The 14264-nt window shown below is 31.4% G+C and overlaps 1 protein-coding gene across 1 annotated transcript; it reads left to right on the forward strand.

The window, feature by feature from the left end:
- The first annotated feature begins 1253 nt into the window (after positions 1-1253).
- LOC111988954 (probable inactive purple acid phosphatase 27) lies at positions 1254-13492 on the forward strand. The gene is made up of 13 exons (XM_024020759.2): positions 1254-1847; positions 1958-2045; positions 9221-9487; positions 9721-9829; positions 10180-10294; positions 10750-10882; positions 11217-11404; positions 11759-11945; positions 12073-12140; positions 12551-12641; positions 12734-12922; positions 13102-13188; positions 13403-13492. The coding sequence occupies exons 1-13, from the start codon at positions 1495-1497 to the stop codon at positions 13457-13459; spliced, it is 1932 nt and encodes a 643-aa protein (XP_023876527.2). The 5' UTR covers positions 1254-1494; the 3' UTR covers positions 13460-13492.
- Positions 13493-14264: the final 772 nt, after the last annotated feature.

The following is a 14264-nucleotide window of genomic DNA, read 5'->3' on the forward strand; positions in this document are numbered from 1 at the left end:
TATATCTTCTGCGAATAAATCACATAAATCACATACTATGTATCTCAAGGCGTATATGATCATGTTCAAATATTCATGTTATCATTATTTTAGACAATAGTAAAACAACTTTATTACTTATAACATGATGTCATACATAGCATACAATAGGATTTTATGGCACTAATCATAACATTATTATAGAGAATTTTATATGAAAAATGCTAAAAATACTAATACAAATTTTTATTATAAAAAGTTTACAAACTAACGTGAAAGCACCTCAATACATAATAATAAATAAAGAATACTGCTAGAGATACAAATTATTTTACAAAAAATTTTACAAACTACTGATGTGATGAGTGATTATTGATAAATAAAAATGTAATATTAATGGTGAGCTTAAATATAAACCAATCAGAGATTGACCACATCAACATTTTATAAAAATATTGTAAAATAGTTTGTGACTGTAATATTATTCATAAATAAATACTTTGTATCTTTCTTTTTTTTTAATACAAGGTAGAATTTTTACTCTAGCCTAATTTAAGTATATATGTATATGAAACTCTCTCCTTGAGACTTGAAATCCAGTCCTTGCCCTCATACCCTATAAACATTTATAATTGTGAAGTAATCACTGCTCCAAGGGTGCGCAGTGGTAATACTCCATATCTTCTAAAAAGGAAAATTATAGACTACTTTGGGAGTATTATAAATGTGTCCTCCATCTCTCATATAATAGTAAATCTCACTAATTAAATTTATGGTAAGACCCACGATTCATGTAAGAATGGAGAATACGCATTTATAGTAATCCTAGAGTAATGACTTATTTAAGACATATTTAATAAAATTTGTAATATTACTAACATCACTTATTTAATAACTATGCTAGAAAGTTAAGACTTAAGAGGTAATCATTATTTAATAAAGTAATTTTACATTAAGAAAGCTAGCATACATTAGCTGCATTTTACTTCTAGATTGGAAACAAATTTTGGGACAATCTATGATGGAAAAGTGAATTTATTTTTTATTTTTGGTAAAAGAGTGAATTTATGATGAACTTGAAATAAGGCAAAAGATGGGGTAACCCCCAAAACAAAACAAAATTCACAAAAGGTGAACAAGACGAAATGGAAGTAGTTTCAAGTATTAACGCAATCAAAGATGTTACGTGAAGAAACCAGTATTATTGAATTGGTGCAATTATATATGCATCGCTTGCTGTATTGGCCCATAAATGTTGCAATTGGACACATACCAACATTTCTCTTCAACCTTAAAATCGGCCATATAATTCTCCATCTCCATTGTTCTTATCTACCAAAAATAAATTTTTATCAAACTTATCAACCAAATTCAGACATTCCAAGTATCAACCTAGAAAGAAACGGTGGCACAAAAAAGAAGGGGAAAAAAATGCTTATCCAATAATCACAATTCACAAGTCATGACCTTTATATTCTCTCTTAGAATTGCAATATTTTTTCTATCCTTCCAAACATGGTTTTTCCTTGCACTTCTCTCATGGAACCTTGTAGTTCTTCTTGGGTTTTCAGAGTATTCTTCACACTACTCATTTTCTTTCTTGGTTCTTCTCCTTCTTTATCTTGGTCATTGCACCCTTCACTTATAAACTCCACAGCCATGCACCATCATTACACTGCCATATCCGAGTTCCGCTTACTAAATAGAAGAACTTTGAGGGAGTGCCCCAATCGAAGCCCTTATCTCCAAGTGAATGTTAGTTTGAGTTCCAACCTTTCAGATGAAGAATATGTCAATGTTACTGTCAATGGAGCTTTGCTTCCTTCAGAGCATGATTGGATAGCCATGATTTCACCTTCTCATTCTAAGTAAGAATAATAGTTAAATAATTTTATTTCATTTATAAATATATATTAGATTGTGTTTAGCTTTTTTTAACCCCTTTCTTTTCTTGGATCTCTTTTCCTTACACATGCAGTGTTGAAAATTGTCTATTAAATGAGATTCTTTATGTACAAACTGGTGATCTTAGCTCACTTCCTCTGCTCTGCCATTATCCTGTTAAGGTAAACACTAAACACAACAGGAGTCTTAAAATAAAATCCAGCTAATGCTACTTGTATCTTTGTTCTTCAAGAGTTAATTTTTATTCCAAGTTTATATATATATATATATATATTACTTTTAAATAATAATAAAAAGCATCAACAGCATGTCTTATCTGTACAATTATACAATGTAGATCCTCAAGTTTTGTGTGATGCTCCAACTAAAGTTTTATTGAAATTTTATTCTTTTCATTACTACCCACGTCTTAATTAAAATTGTATAAATTTGTATTTGTTAGTCTCAAATTTGAGGACACATTTATGATTTATGAAGACAATTTTTTAGATTGAGTCCGATAAATTACTAATTAAATGAAATATCAAATATTTACAAATGTCATCACTAAGCTAGTATTTTGTTACTAAAGATAATTTTCAAGTTTTATATCTACCATTACTTTTTTTTTTTTTTATAAGTAGTAAAACATGAATGAATGTATAGTGAGGACTTGCAGTGGTACATTAACATTTCATGTTATTAACATCAGAACAGACATCGAATTTGTGTTGTATAGTGGGGGATTCAAGACGCCTTGCATTCTAGGTAGGGTAGGCCCCTTCAATTTTGCCAATCCAAAGAAACTTATGTACAACAGATCGTCATGGCCTTAATTTTTAGACTCTCAAGCGTGTTTGAAATTACTGCACAAGGCAAAAAGATACTAGTAGAAATCATTTAGGCTTCGAAAATTGCATTTTTGCCGTTTATAGTAATATTTGTTTCCTTAATAACTTTTTGCTCAAAAGTTAGAATAAAGTCTTGCTTGTTTTGGGACAACCCTTAAAGTCAGTAGTTTATGAGTCTGCATTAAACTCAATTTTGCCATTTTTGGTAAATTTTGGTATTTTGTCACCTAATCACATAATTAATGTGAATTAGCGTTTTAGACGTTTTTCTCAGTATTTATATGTTTTGTAGCCATCAGAGACAAGATAGACTATTATTAATAAAATTTCAAAGTTTTTCTTAAATTTCTCTCTGGTGGATTCCAGTTTATCTCCTTGTAAATTTAGGGAACCCCTCATGGATTCAAGATTTACTATCCAAAAATTAATAGTTTCGTTTCTGTCCATCAAAGAGAGCATCCATTGTGCTTTCTTTAGGCTTCCGCCACATCATAACCCTTATATGACATTCTCAAGTGTAGATTTAACTGGAGTTCGGTAGCAACCATAGCATAATTAGCATTATTTGATATATGGATTAGGGAACCTACTTAAAAAAAAAATAATAATATAAAGTTATTATCTTCAATGAGACTATATTCTTATTACAAAATGAGTTTAGAAATAAAACAGCTTCTTTAACTTAATTAACAAATTCAAATCCTGTTGATCATTATTCTAACTGTGTAACACTTAAGTGATGCACTGGATAGTTGAACAAAAGTTATATACATTCATTTTTATTGGTACAATCATTTGAAACCAATCAAATTAGATAATTCTAATTCTAAATAATTGTTAAAAATATGTATAAATAGATTAGTCAAATAGACAACACTCATCTAAAAGCCACAATGATATGGTTCAAGCATGTTCCAATAAAAAACATTTTCAAATAATTACAACATATCAATTTCTGGAAAGAAACCTCATCCTCAAGAAATAATGAGCTATCCACATCAAACATTATATTACTTTCTCTTTTTAAATTATCCACATAAAAAACATAAAAATAAAAAATAAGCTGACTCCATACAACCTAGATCATTACCAATTATCACAATCAATGATATGACCAAAAATGAAGTTGGATAAATACTAACAAAATTATATAAATCACAACAATGAGCTATTATACATTTATAGGGTTTGAATACCACATGATTTAAAAAGAGGCTGAGCTTAAGAGTAAAATAGTGATCCTAGACCAATTAAATATTTTATTAAGCCAGTCTACCACTCTCTATGTCCTCAAATTACAAAAAAAAAAAAATGAAGCCCATTAAACACAATCAATTCAAATCCACTAATTCCAAAGAATTTCCAAATATTATTTTCTATACTACAAGCAACATGCAATGCCTTATCTACTTTTGACTTCCATCAAGTGTAACAATTTATATTTGATAATAAACAAATCCAAGAGAATCAAATTTACAAAATATTTCTTCTTGATAAATTTATTTTTATTTATTCATTTAGAAAAAAAAAATCTATACTATGGAAAAAACTAATCAATTTATACAATGCAAATGATTGGGCTCTCTTAATTGTTAGACAATATGCCTTACATTTAACTTGTGTAAAGATTCTAATCCCAAACAACATGTGTTTGTTTAATACATAAATTATAGACAACTTTTAGCCTATGAACAATATGTATGTTTGTAGTCTTGGCATATATTACAGAAAAATTTTAGCCTTTGAACACAACATCATCTAATGTTAGTTGGTATGAGAGAAGTCTTTTGCTTCAAGAATTCCATCGACAAAAAAATATTTCCCATAAAAAGCATAAGTCTAGAAATAATCAATTATATGTTGAAGAAAATGCAATTACTCATTTTTCTTATTCTATTGCAACTCTCGCATCCAAGAAATAGACATTGGACGAAATGATCTAGATGAATTTCATATTCAATTTTCTTTATCTCTTTGTTTTTCTCTTGTTAACTATCATTTAGCCAATCCTTGCAATTTGAGTTACTTCTTAGTCACCTCTTTCTATTTTATCGTAGTTTAAATTAAAGAGTATAAAATATTTACAAAGGGAAAAAAAATTAAAGATTATATAATATTTACAAAGGGGAAAAAATCATATAATGAGCCAATGAGGTTTAGGCTTTAGCTCAAATGACCCTTCCTCTTCCTATAAAAGCAAGGTGATGTATAATTTTCCAATTAAAAAAAAATGCAAATGGAAATTAAATAAAGAACTTGAAAAATATTGATCTTTTTTTTAGGAGAATTTTTTTTATTTATGTTAAATAGAGTTCAATACTATAGTGGCAGTTGGGGTTGTAATAACGGTGGATTGTGACCAATCCAAAAATTCCTATCAACCAAATGAACAAAAAATATAGGTAAAAAATGTGATGCTGCGCTTGCAACTCCATGTGATTCAACCAAGATAAAAACTCTAATTATCAATTCAATAATCAAAGCATGTGAAACATGTTATTATACTAATTCTAGGCATAAACATGTGAAAATTAGACTCAACAAAGACTTAAGTAGAGGATTTAGAACTAAGCAAACAATCAAAATTGCAAGAACCCTAAATATGTATTTCTGGGCACAACTATGCGTACGCAAACATGAGTATGCGTATGTGCACGCATATATACCCATAAACATAGTTTTAAAGCAAGCAACAAAATAACAATCAAACCAAACTTAACATGTTTCTAATATAAAACTAAACAATCCTAAACTAACAACAAAGATATCAAAGATAAACAAAACAAAATTTATTCCTAAACATGCATTGGATCTAACAACAAACAAGAGTAACACTTAACACATCAAAACATATTCATCAATATAACAAATCATATTAACTTTCCAATCAAAACATGATGAGACAAAACAAAATAAATCAAACAAAATAAAACATATTTCTAAGCATGAATAACATATAAATTAACTAAGAACAACAAAACACATATTTTAAAAGAACCAAATCAAGGAAAAGCCATGAAGAGAGACTCACCTTGCTATGGAATAAAACTTGATTGATATTTAACCGGCCCCTCAGTGCCTACATAACAAGATTCAATGAGATCAAGGTAAAAGAAGATTTCAATAGTTTATAGGTAATTACAACTCAAAAACAAGATTAGTTTTGAAAATGGTTTTGAGAAATCAAATTGGGAAAATAATTTCTGCCTTAGAACTAAGTAAAGAGAGGGTTTTAATTTATAAAAAATATGCAAAGGTGCTATGTGTGTGTTTTAGAAAAGAAAATTAGAGTTTTAGAGAAGATGAAGGCTAAAAAATGTCTCTCTCTAGCTAGGGTTTTGATTGGAGGCATAAGATGAGTATTTATAAGTTAAAATTAGGGTTTTCAAACTTTTTAATGATCTTTGGACTTTCTTAAGGGTCCATGGGCTAGCCCACATCAAAACATTATGTTTTGGGCCTTTAAAATAAAGTTTTAAAACCCAGAAAATTGGACTACTCAGTTAGCTCAACTTCAAACAGTCATAACTCATTCAAATTAAGATCAAATTTGGCAAAATTTTTATTCAAATTGAGGCCCAGGCTATCTACTTTCCAATGAGACAAATCTTACTAAACAATTCTTTGTGGATCAAAAGTTATGGCCAAAATAGTGAGTAAAATCTTCCTACAATATCATTGTGTGAGAGTGGCTTTTCTCAGCACAGTGGCCCAAAGATCCTAGGCCAAAAATTATTCTTGGTAGACTGGGCCTGGTTCACTGCAGCTAAAAGCCTGTTTGAGAACTAGGTGGTGCACAAAACAAGCTTCCTACAACACAAATAAACTAACAAACAAAAATAGATGTATTGAATGACAGTTTAACAGCAAAAAAATGCACAGCAAAATAAATATAGTACAAGAAAAAAGTTAAGGGTCCTCGAATTAGTGAGAGACATTTTCTTAATTTTTCCTTAGTTATGATTATAGTGCTCACTAAGACGTAATACAAGGTTCAACCAAGCTCAAAAATTGTAGACTTTGATAGCTATTCAAGCTTCCAAGACTTGCAAAGTTTGAAGTTTTTGAATCTGAGCATGTGCTGTAGTGGCTGTCTCTGGATACCGGGAGCGGTTCCTCTGTTTTTTTTTTAGTTTTACAGAGCTCTTTCTATAGCTTTTATATCTTTCTTAGAAGCCCATAAAAAAATAGCGATGAGTGTCTAAATAAAGAAAATAGTCTATCCCATCTGAATCCTTCAGTATGGATTCCCCTCTCCTTTTATAGCGCAGCTCTAGGGTTCCAGGATACCAGTGATTTCCCTCTTTTGCCCCTCAGAGTTGGTGCTGTGCCAGTCTTGCTCAAGGGCTAGTCGTTTTCCCTTTTCTCATAACTTCTTGCTTTTGGTGCAATCGAGCGGAAAGCCCCTAGCTAGTTTTCTATTTCGAGGTCCCCTTCGTCCCTGATCTTTAGCTATTTGGCCTTTTCTTTCAGCTTTTGGTTGCACTCCATTCTTGTCATTTTCCCTAAATAGTTAGAATCTTCATTGCCGAGTTGAAAGCTCCCCCAGTTACCCCTTTTTTGGTTTTCTCATCGTTGGTTCATTGAGATACAACTCCTGCGTATGCTTTGTACTTTCTGATCCCACTATATGTTTGGAGTATGAGACCCGCATGCTCTTTGTCTTTTATCCCTCTTTTGAATCTGTTTCATTCTTACTTTGCGCATCCTAGGAATCCTGGGACCCTAGTGATTTCGGGATCCCGGCCTAGCTCTTCTTGTTGGACTCCATTTGGTTTATTAATCCTAGCTAGCTGGGCTTCTCTCTTGCATTTTTCCCTTTTTTTTTTTTTTTTTCAAGGTCTGCTCTTCCATGGTTTTTTTTGGATCCCAATTCTTTGGGCCTCTCACCCTTTTCTTCATTTATGTGAGCCCAACCCCTCGTTTTCTTATCTTCTCTAGCTTCATTTTTTTTTATGAAATTAGTCCAACATGATATTTCTTTGAGCCTTGGGCTGTAGTCAACTTTTGAACCTCAACACATTGCTTGCCCAATTATTTGTTGGAAAATATAGTTTTGTATCTCACACAAAAACACGCAGCGAAAATAAATGGATCTACTTCATTCATGTGAGATAACTTGCAACATCTGAATTTTAGAAACAAAGAACAAGAAAGTGTACCCTAATGCAGTGAAATTCAAAACAAACGAATATTGAACTTGGAAGACTTTCAATCTTTACTCTAATTCCACAATGTGTCCAAGATGTGTGATCTCTCAATTAGTTCTTATACGTACTTGTTCTTAAGAATAAGAGAGTAAGAGAGTGTCTTGAGAAATCTATATGTTTTCTTTTTCTTTTTTAATAATCATATGTATATATTTCTACACTTAGCAGTTTATTTATTTAATAACTCTTATTAAATAAATAACTGATTATCTAATTGGGTTAGCCTTTTGAGCCAACCCAATTGACCTTTAGTCCAAGACTTTATTATCTAAACTTTTAACCCCTTCATGAAAATATTCATAGTACTACAAATTCATAACGTGTAACTGTCACTTTGAAAATTATTACCTATTGATCCTTAAGTACCCGGTTTAATCCTTTAAGTTATTCATATATATTTTATGAAATTCAATTTCATAAAATATAAACTTTAGTAACTCTTTATTAAAGTGATTAGGCTTAACACTCTGAGTAACCAAATTCATTAAACTTTTCTTAAGGGGATATTTTATATCTCTATAAAGAGACTATGAATTCATCTTGAGAATATGTATTCCTTCAATACTAAATGTGGTTGCTGAACATATTGAGGTTTTGACCGTTTGTTTAGATCTCCTTCATGATATATTAAAAAAACCTATATTTCATGATTGAGTTTACTAATCCCTTAGGATTGAGAGTTATGTAAATGAAAGTCGCAAGATTTATTATTCATATAACAGTCATTAATAGAATATTAAACTCACAACGATCCAGTTCAATATTTCTTATACACTTAAAACATATTAACAAATCAATTAGAAATCTCCACTTCCATGATCAAGACAAATCATCTTAATTGTAACTTTAGCATATGAAATGCTCAATTTCATCACCGACTATGGACTAAGATTCTGAGTTTACAAAGAACTTGTGATTTATATTTTTTGTAACTAAATCACATAAATCACATACTATGTATCTCAAGGCCTATATATCTTCTGCGAATAAAAGAAGTTACAATAGATAGCTAAAAAAATATGGTGGTGAAATTCATTTCTTATAGACTTTTCAACTTTGTCACTTTCTCTTTTAGTCTCCATTGTTGTCTTTAATTGATTTAAATCAATTTGTTTACTTTTTGGTCTTAAATGTTATTAATTAATCTTTGATTTTCTATGATCTCCCATGCTCTTATTGGTTTTTTGCACTCAAATTATGTATAGGGTAAATGTGTAGTGTGGACCTGCAGTGGTACATTAACATTTATGCATATTAAATCCTAACATTATGCATATGTTTATATTAAAATTGCAGGCAATGTACATGAGTAGCGATCCTGACTATCTCAGTTGCAAGAAGCAAGAATGCAAGAAATATGACAAGGGTAAATGTGTAGTGAGGACTTGTGGTGGTACGTTAACATTTCATGTTATTAACATCAGAACCGACATCGAATTCGTGTTGTTTGGTGGGGGATTTGGCACCCCTTGCGTTCTAAATAGGTCAGGCCCTATCAGTTTTGCCAATCCAAAAAAGCCTTTATATGGACATATCTCAAGTGTAGATTCAACTGGAAGTTCGGTAAGCAACCATAGCATAATTAGCATTATTTGATATATGAATTAGGAAACCTACTTAAAAGTTAAAACATAATAATATACAGTTATTATCTTTCAATGAGACTATACTCTTAATTACAAAATTGAGTTTTAGACATAAGAACAGCTTCTTTAACTCAATTAACAAATTTTCATATCCATGTGATCATTATTCTAATTTTAACACTTTAAGTGACTTTTTTTTTGTGCATACAGATGAGATTAACATGGGTGAGTGGGGATAAGGAACCTCAACAAGTTCAATATAAGGATGGAAAAACGAAGTTATCAGAAGTAACTACATTTTCACAAGATAATATGTGTAGTAAGTTCCTCAACCTACTTTTGTTCTTCTTTTCTTCCCTTTCGTCCCCAAAATTAGGATTTCAAGTTTTCAACTCTTTATATCTTATTTTCTATGCATTATTTGTAAACATGATTGCTTCCTTTTAATCTGAAACTAAAATTCCAAAGGCAACAGTACTACTATAGCAATGCTTTAACTTCCATGCAAATGTAGGGAGTCAGAAATGCCCACACAGAAAGTCAGAAATGCACCATGGAAGTTGCATAGAGATTTTCAAATATAAATATGATGGTTGAAAGTCATATTGTACCATTTTCTTACCAACATCTTCTACTGACACTTTGTGTGTAATTTTGTGAAATTAAAAGCTTCAGATTTACCAAGTCCAGCAAAGGACTTTGGATGGCATGACCCTGGATTCATTCATTCCGCAGTGATGACAGAACTCAAACCTTCAAGTACCTTTTGGTACAGATATGGAAGGTTAAGAATACTTTTACTTCAAATAGTTATAATCTTTACTAGGAAAATGCTATTCTTACTTCAAATTATTATTGAATTTAGAAAATGTTATTCCATCACTTGGCTTGTATACTGTAAAATAATGGCTGACATAATTTACATATCATTTTCAAATAAACATGCACACACAGTGCATAGGCCACATTATCAATGGGTCCATAAAATTAAGATCCAATGAGTGCATAGGCCACATTATCAATGGGTCTATAAAATTAAGATCCATTGATGTCTTAGTCAGACGATAATGAATATAAAATATGTGTTATAGGTTAAAATCTTATCATATCTATCTAATTTATATAGCGATTGAGAGAGAAAAAAATTAAGAAAAATCTCATTGAATGGCATTACTACAGCAAAACTAACAAAAAAAGCATATATATAATATGTGTAGTGATCATTTATATTGTATACAGTGATTCAGCCGGTTGGAGTGAACAAATTCAATTTCGAACTCCACCTGCTGGAGGATCCGATGAACTCAAATTTGTAGCATACGGTGATATGGGAAAGGCTCCTCGTGATCCTTCTGTTGAGCACTACATTCAGGTAGGATGCATTTGCTATTGCAAAACACAACACCCCAAAATTTATTTTGAGAATCTTGTCTAGATCAAAGTCCTGTAAATTAACTAAGTTCTCAGAAATTACGTACCTTGCTATACATTGTTCATTCATGTATGATCAAGCTTGCATTAATTCAAATAAAACAACCATGCTTGATAACATGTTCAAACTTTTACTTTGATTTTAACTTGAATTTGAATATTGATACTTCTAGCAACACAAACCTATTGAATATAATACATACTTATTTATATTATTAATATGGCTCATGTAGTCATGAACTAACCCCCTTTTTTTTTTATCTTGTGACACATAGCCAGGATCCCTCTCAGTGATTAATGCCATTGCAGATGAAGTGAATTCAAACAACATAGACTCAGTCTTTCACATTGGAGATATAAGCTATGCCACTGGCTTTTTAGTAGAATGGGACTTTTTTCTTCACCAAATAAGCCATGTGGCATCACGAGTTTCTTACATGACTGCAATTGGAAACCATGAGAGGTATCCTTATCACCAAAATATATACAGCATCTACATATACATACTTGAATAAGCATGTCACTTGTCATTCTTGATAATAATACATGCAAACACTATCAATGGGATTAAAGTTTAAGTAAATTCTACAATCTCTTTAAGGCTCAAAAATTATAGACAAATTGTTAGAAAATGGGCATATTTTTATTTTCAACTCTGCATCTCCAACTCACCATATAGGCCTCATAACTCCCTCAAATGTGAACTACGCACATTAATTTATTATGACATACTATTTTAAAACCCTAAAGAAGTCAGAAACAAAATACATGTAAGGAACGTGCATATTTGCATATAAAATTTTCTTTTCTTTTTCAGGGATTACATATCCTCAGGATCTGTGTATATTACTCCTGACTCAGGAGGAGAATGTGGAGTTCCTTATGAAACTTATTTTCCCATGCCAACCCCAGCAAAGGATAAGCCATGGTATTCCATAGATCAAGGAAGTATTCACTTCACTGTGATTTCTACAGAGCACAATTGGTCACCAAATTCTGAGCAGGTTAGATGAATCAAATGCTTATGTCTTTTATATTCCATGTATAGAGGTTTTTTTTTTTTTTTTTTTTAAATCTAATTTGATATCACCTTCTTTCATATATATGTAATGGACATACTGTATCTTTCAGTATCAATGGATGTCGAAGGACATGGCTTCAGTTGATCGATCAAGAACCCCTTGGTTGATTTTCACAGGGTAAGTGAATCTTACATGTAGCAACAATGTTTTTCAAATTAAATTTTTCATTCTTGAAGGTGTAATTTTAGCATCTGTGCATCTTTGTTTGTTCACTTTTTGTGGCTTGTGCATGTTTGCAATAGGAAATTCCTTTAGATTCAGGCCCAACTTATGTATTTCAATCTGTGATTCTCATTATTTCTACCTGATGATACCAGACTCTGCTGGTCAACAATAGTTTTCTAAGACAACGTAATTTAAAAGAAATTAACAATGACAATATTGCAATGTTCTTGCACTATATGATCAAATATTAGCTTTATTTATGATCAAGTGGTGACAATGATCAAAGAGAGGGATGTTCAACAATGATGGTGGAATATGATTTATTTTTTGTCCTAATAAAATGAAACATTTAAAAATTGCAGGCATAGACCTATGTATTCTTCTGTAAATGCATTCATGGACGTTGATGATAAATTTGTTAAGGAAGTAGAACCATTACTATTAGCAAACAAGGTAAGCTCCTTTGGCCTATCTATTAATCCTTTGTTAGCTTAACTAGCTAGGTCAAGGTATGAAAATGGGTATATTTGGTTGCTTTGAACCAGGTTGATTTGGCATTCTTTGGCCATATTCATAATTATGAGAGAACTTGCTCGATTTACAAACAAGAATGCAAGGCCATGCCTACAAAAGATAGAAATGGGATTGACACATATGACCACAGCAATTATAGTGCCCCTGTGCATGCAGTGATTGGTATGGCTGGCTTTTCCTTGGATAAGTTCACAAATGATGTAAGTAGATATCAATCTCTTTCTCCATTTTCTATTATGTGTGTCCTCTTTTTTCCGGGTCTGGGTTTGAGACCATCTATAAACAAAATATATGATATTAATAACAAACACAAACATTATATGTGCGTGCGCGCACGCACATGCACATGATAGCTAAGTGAATGTATTTTTACCCATAGGTACCGGCAAATAAATGGAGTTTATCAAGGATTTCTGAGTATGGTTATCTAAGAGCGCATGCAACAAAGAAAGAGATAAAATTAGAGGTAAGCTTGCATGAACAATTCTGAAATCCACCTGAAAATGGTAAAAGAGAGTTATATTATTTGAAAAGAGAGAACATTAGTTAAGAATTTTGGACAGCTACCCATGTGAGTATGAACTTTTTCTTCTTTACCAACTAGTAATTGTGTATATTCTGCTTTTTTCTTTGGGTTAGATTTATTAAAGTTGCCTCACTCAACTCTTGTAATTTTGCAGTTTGTAAATTCAAATACAAAGAAAGTTGGGGATACTTTTCGCATCATTAAAAAATGAAGGTAACTCATGAGAGAGAGAGAGAGAGAGAGAGAGAGAGAGACGCGCACGCACATGCACATGATAGCTAAGTGAATGTATTTTTACCCATAGGTACCGGCAAATAAATGGAGTTTATCAAGGATTTCTGAGTATGGTTATCTAAGAGCGCATGCAACAAAGAAAGAGATAAAATTAGAGGTAAGCTTGCATGAACAATTCTGAAATCCACCTGAAAATGGTAAAAGAGAGTTATATTATTTGAAAAGAGAGAACATTAGTTAAGAATTTTGGACAGCTACCCATGTGAGTATGAACTTTTTCTTCTTTACCAACTAGTAATTGTGTATATTCTGCTTTTTTCTTTGGGTTAGATTTATTAAAGTTGCCTCACTCAACTCTTGTAATTTTGCAGTTTGTAAATTCAAATACAAAGAAAGTTGGGGATACTTTTCGCATCATTAAAAAATGAAGGTAACTCATGAGAGAGAGAGAGAGAGAGAGAGAGAGAGAGAGAAGGACCTCCTCCCTCCACAAAGAATCGTTGGATGATTTCTTTTTACAGTTATTCACAAATGTCACTTGATGGGTAGAAGGTTTTACATCAAAAAATAAAAGATGTATAGAAGGTCAAGAGAAAATAGTAGTGGCTACTCTGTTTTTTATTTTTTGGCTGAATAATAGTAGTCGCTACTTTGAGGATTATTCTTTGTTCTTATCTTATCACTTGTTTTTTGATGTTACTTATATTTCTCAGTAATGAAAATTTTAACATTTTCCCTTCAAAAAATATAGTAGTCACTACTTGATTACATTGACTTCCAAC

The sequence above is a fragment of the Quercus suber genome, unplaced genomic scaffold (assembly GCF_002906115.3).
Source record: "Quercus suber isolate HL8 unplaced genomic scaffold, Cork oak 2.0 scaffold_28, whole genome shotgun sequence".
Classification (NCBI taxonomy): domain Eukaryota; kingdom Viridiplantae; phylum Streptophyta; class Magnoliopsida; order Fagales; family Fagaceae; genus Quercus; species Quercus suber.

Excerpts from the sequence above, each read along its gene's own strand:
- LOC111988954 (XM_024020759.2), top strand. The coding sequence starts at position 1,495 with ATGGTTTTTCCTTGCACTTCTCTCATGGAACCTTGTAGTTCTTCTTGG. Across the intron at positions 12,923-13,101 it reads TGGATAAGTTCACAAATGAT|GTACCGGCAAATAAATGGAG; the intron begins GTAAGTAGATAT and ends TTTTACCCATAG. Across the intron at positions 13,189-13,402 it reads AGAAAGAGATAAAATTAGAG|TTTGTAAATTCAAATACAAA; the intron begins GTAAGCTTGCAT and ends GTAATTTTGCAG.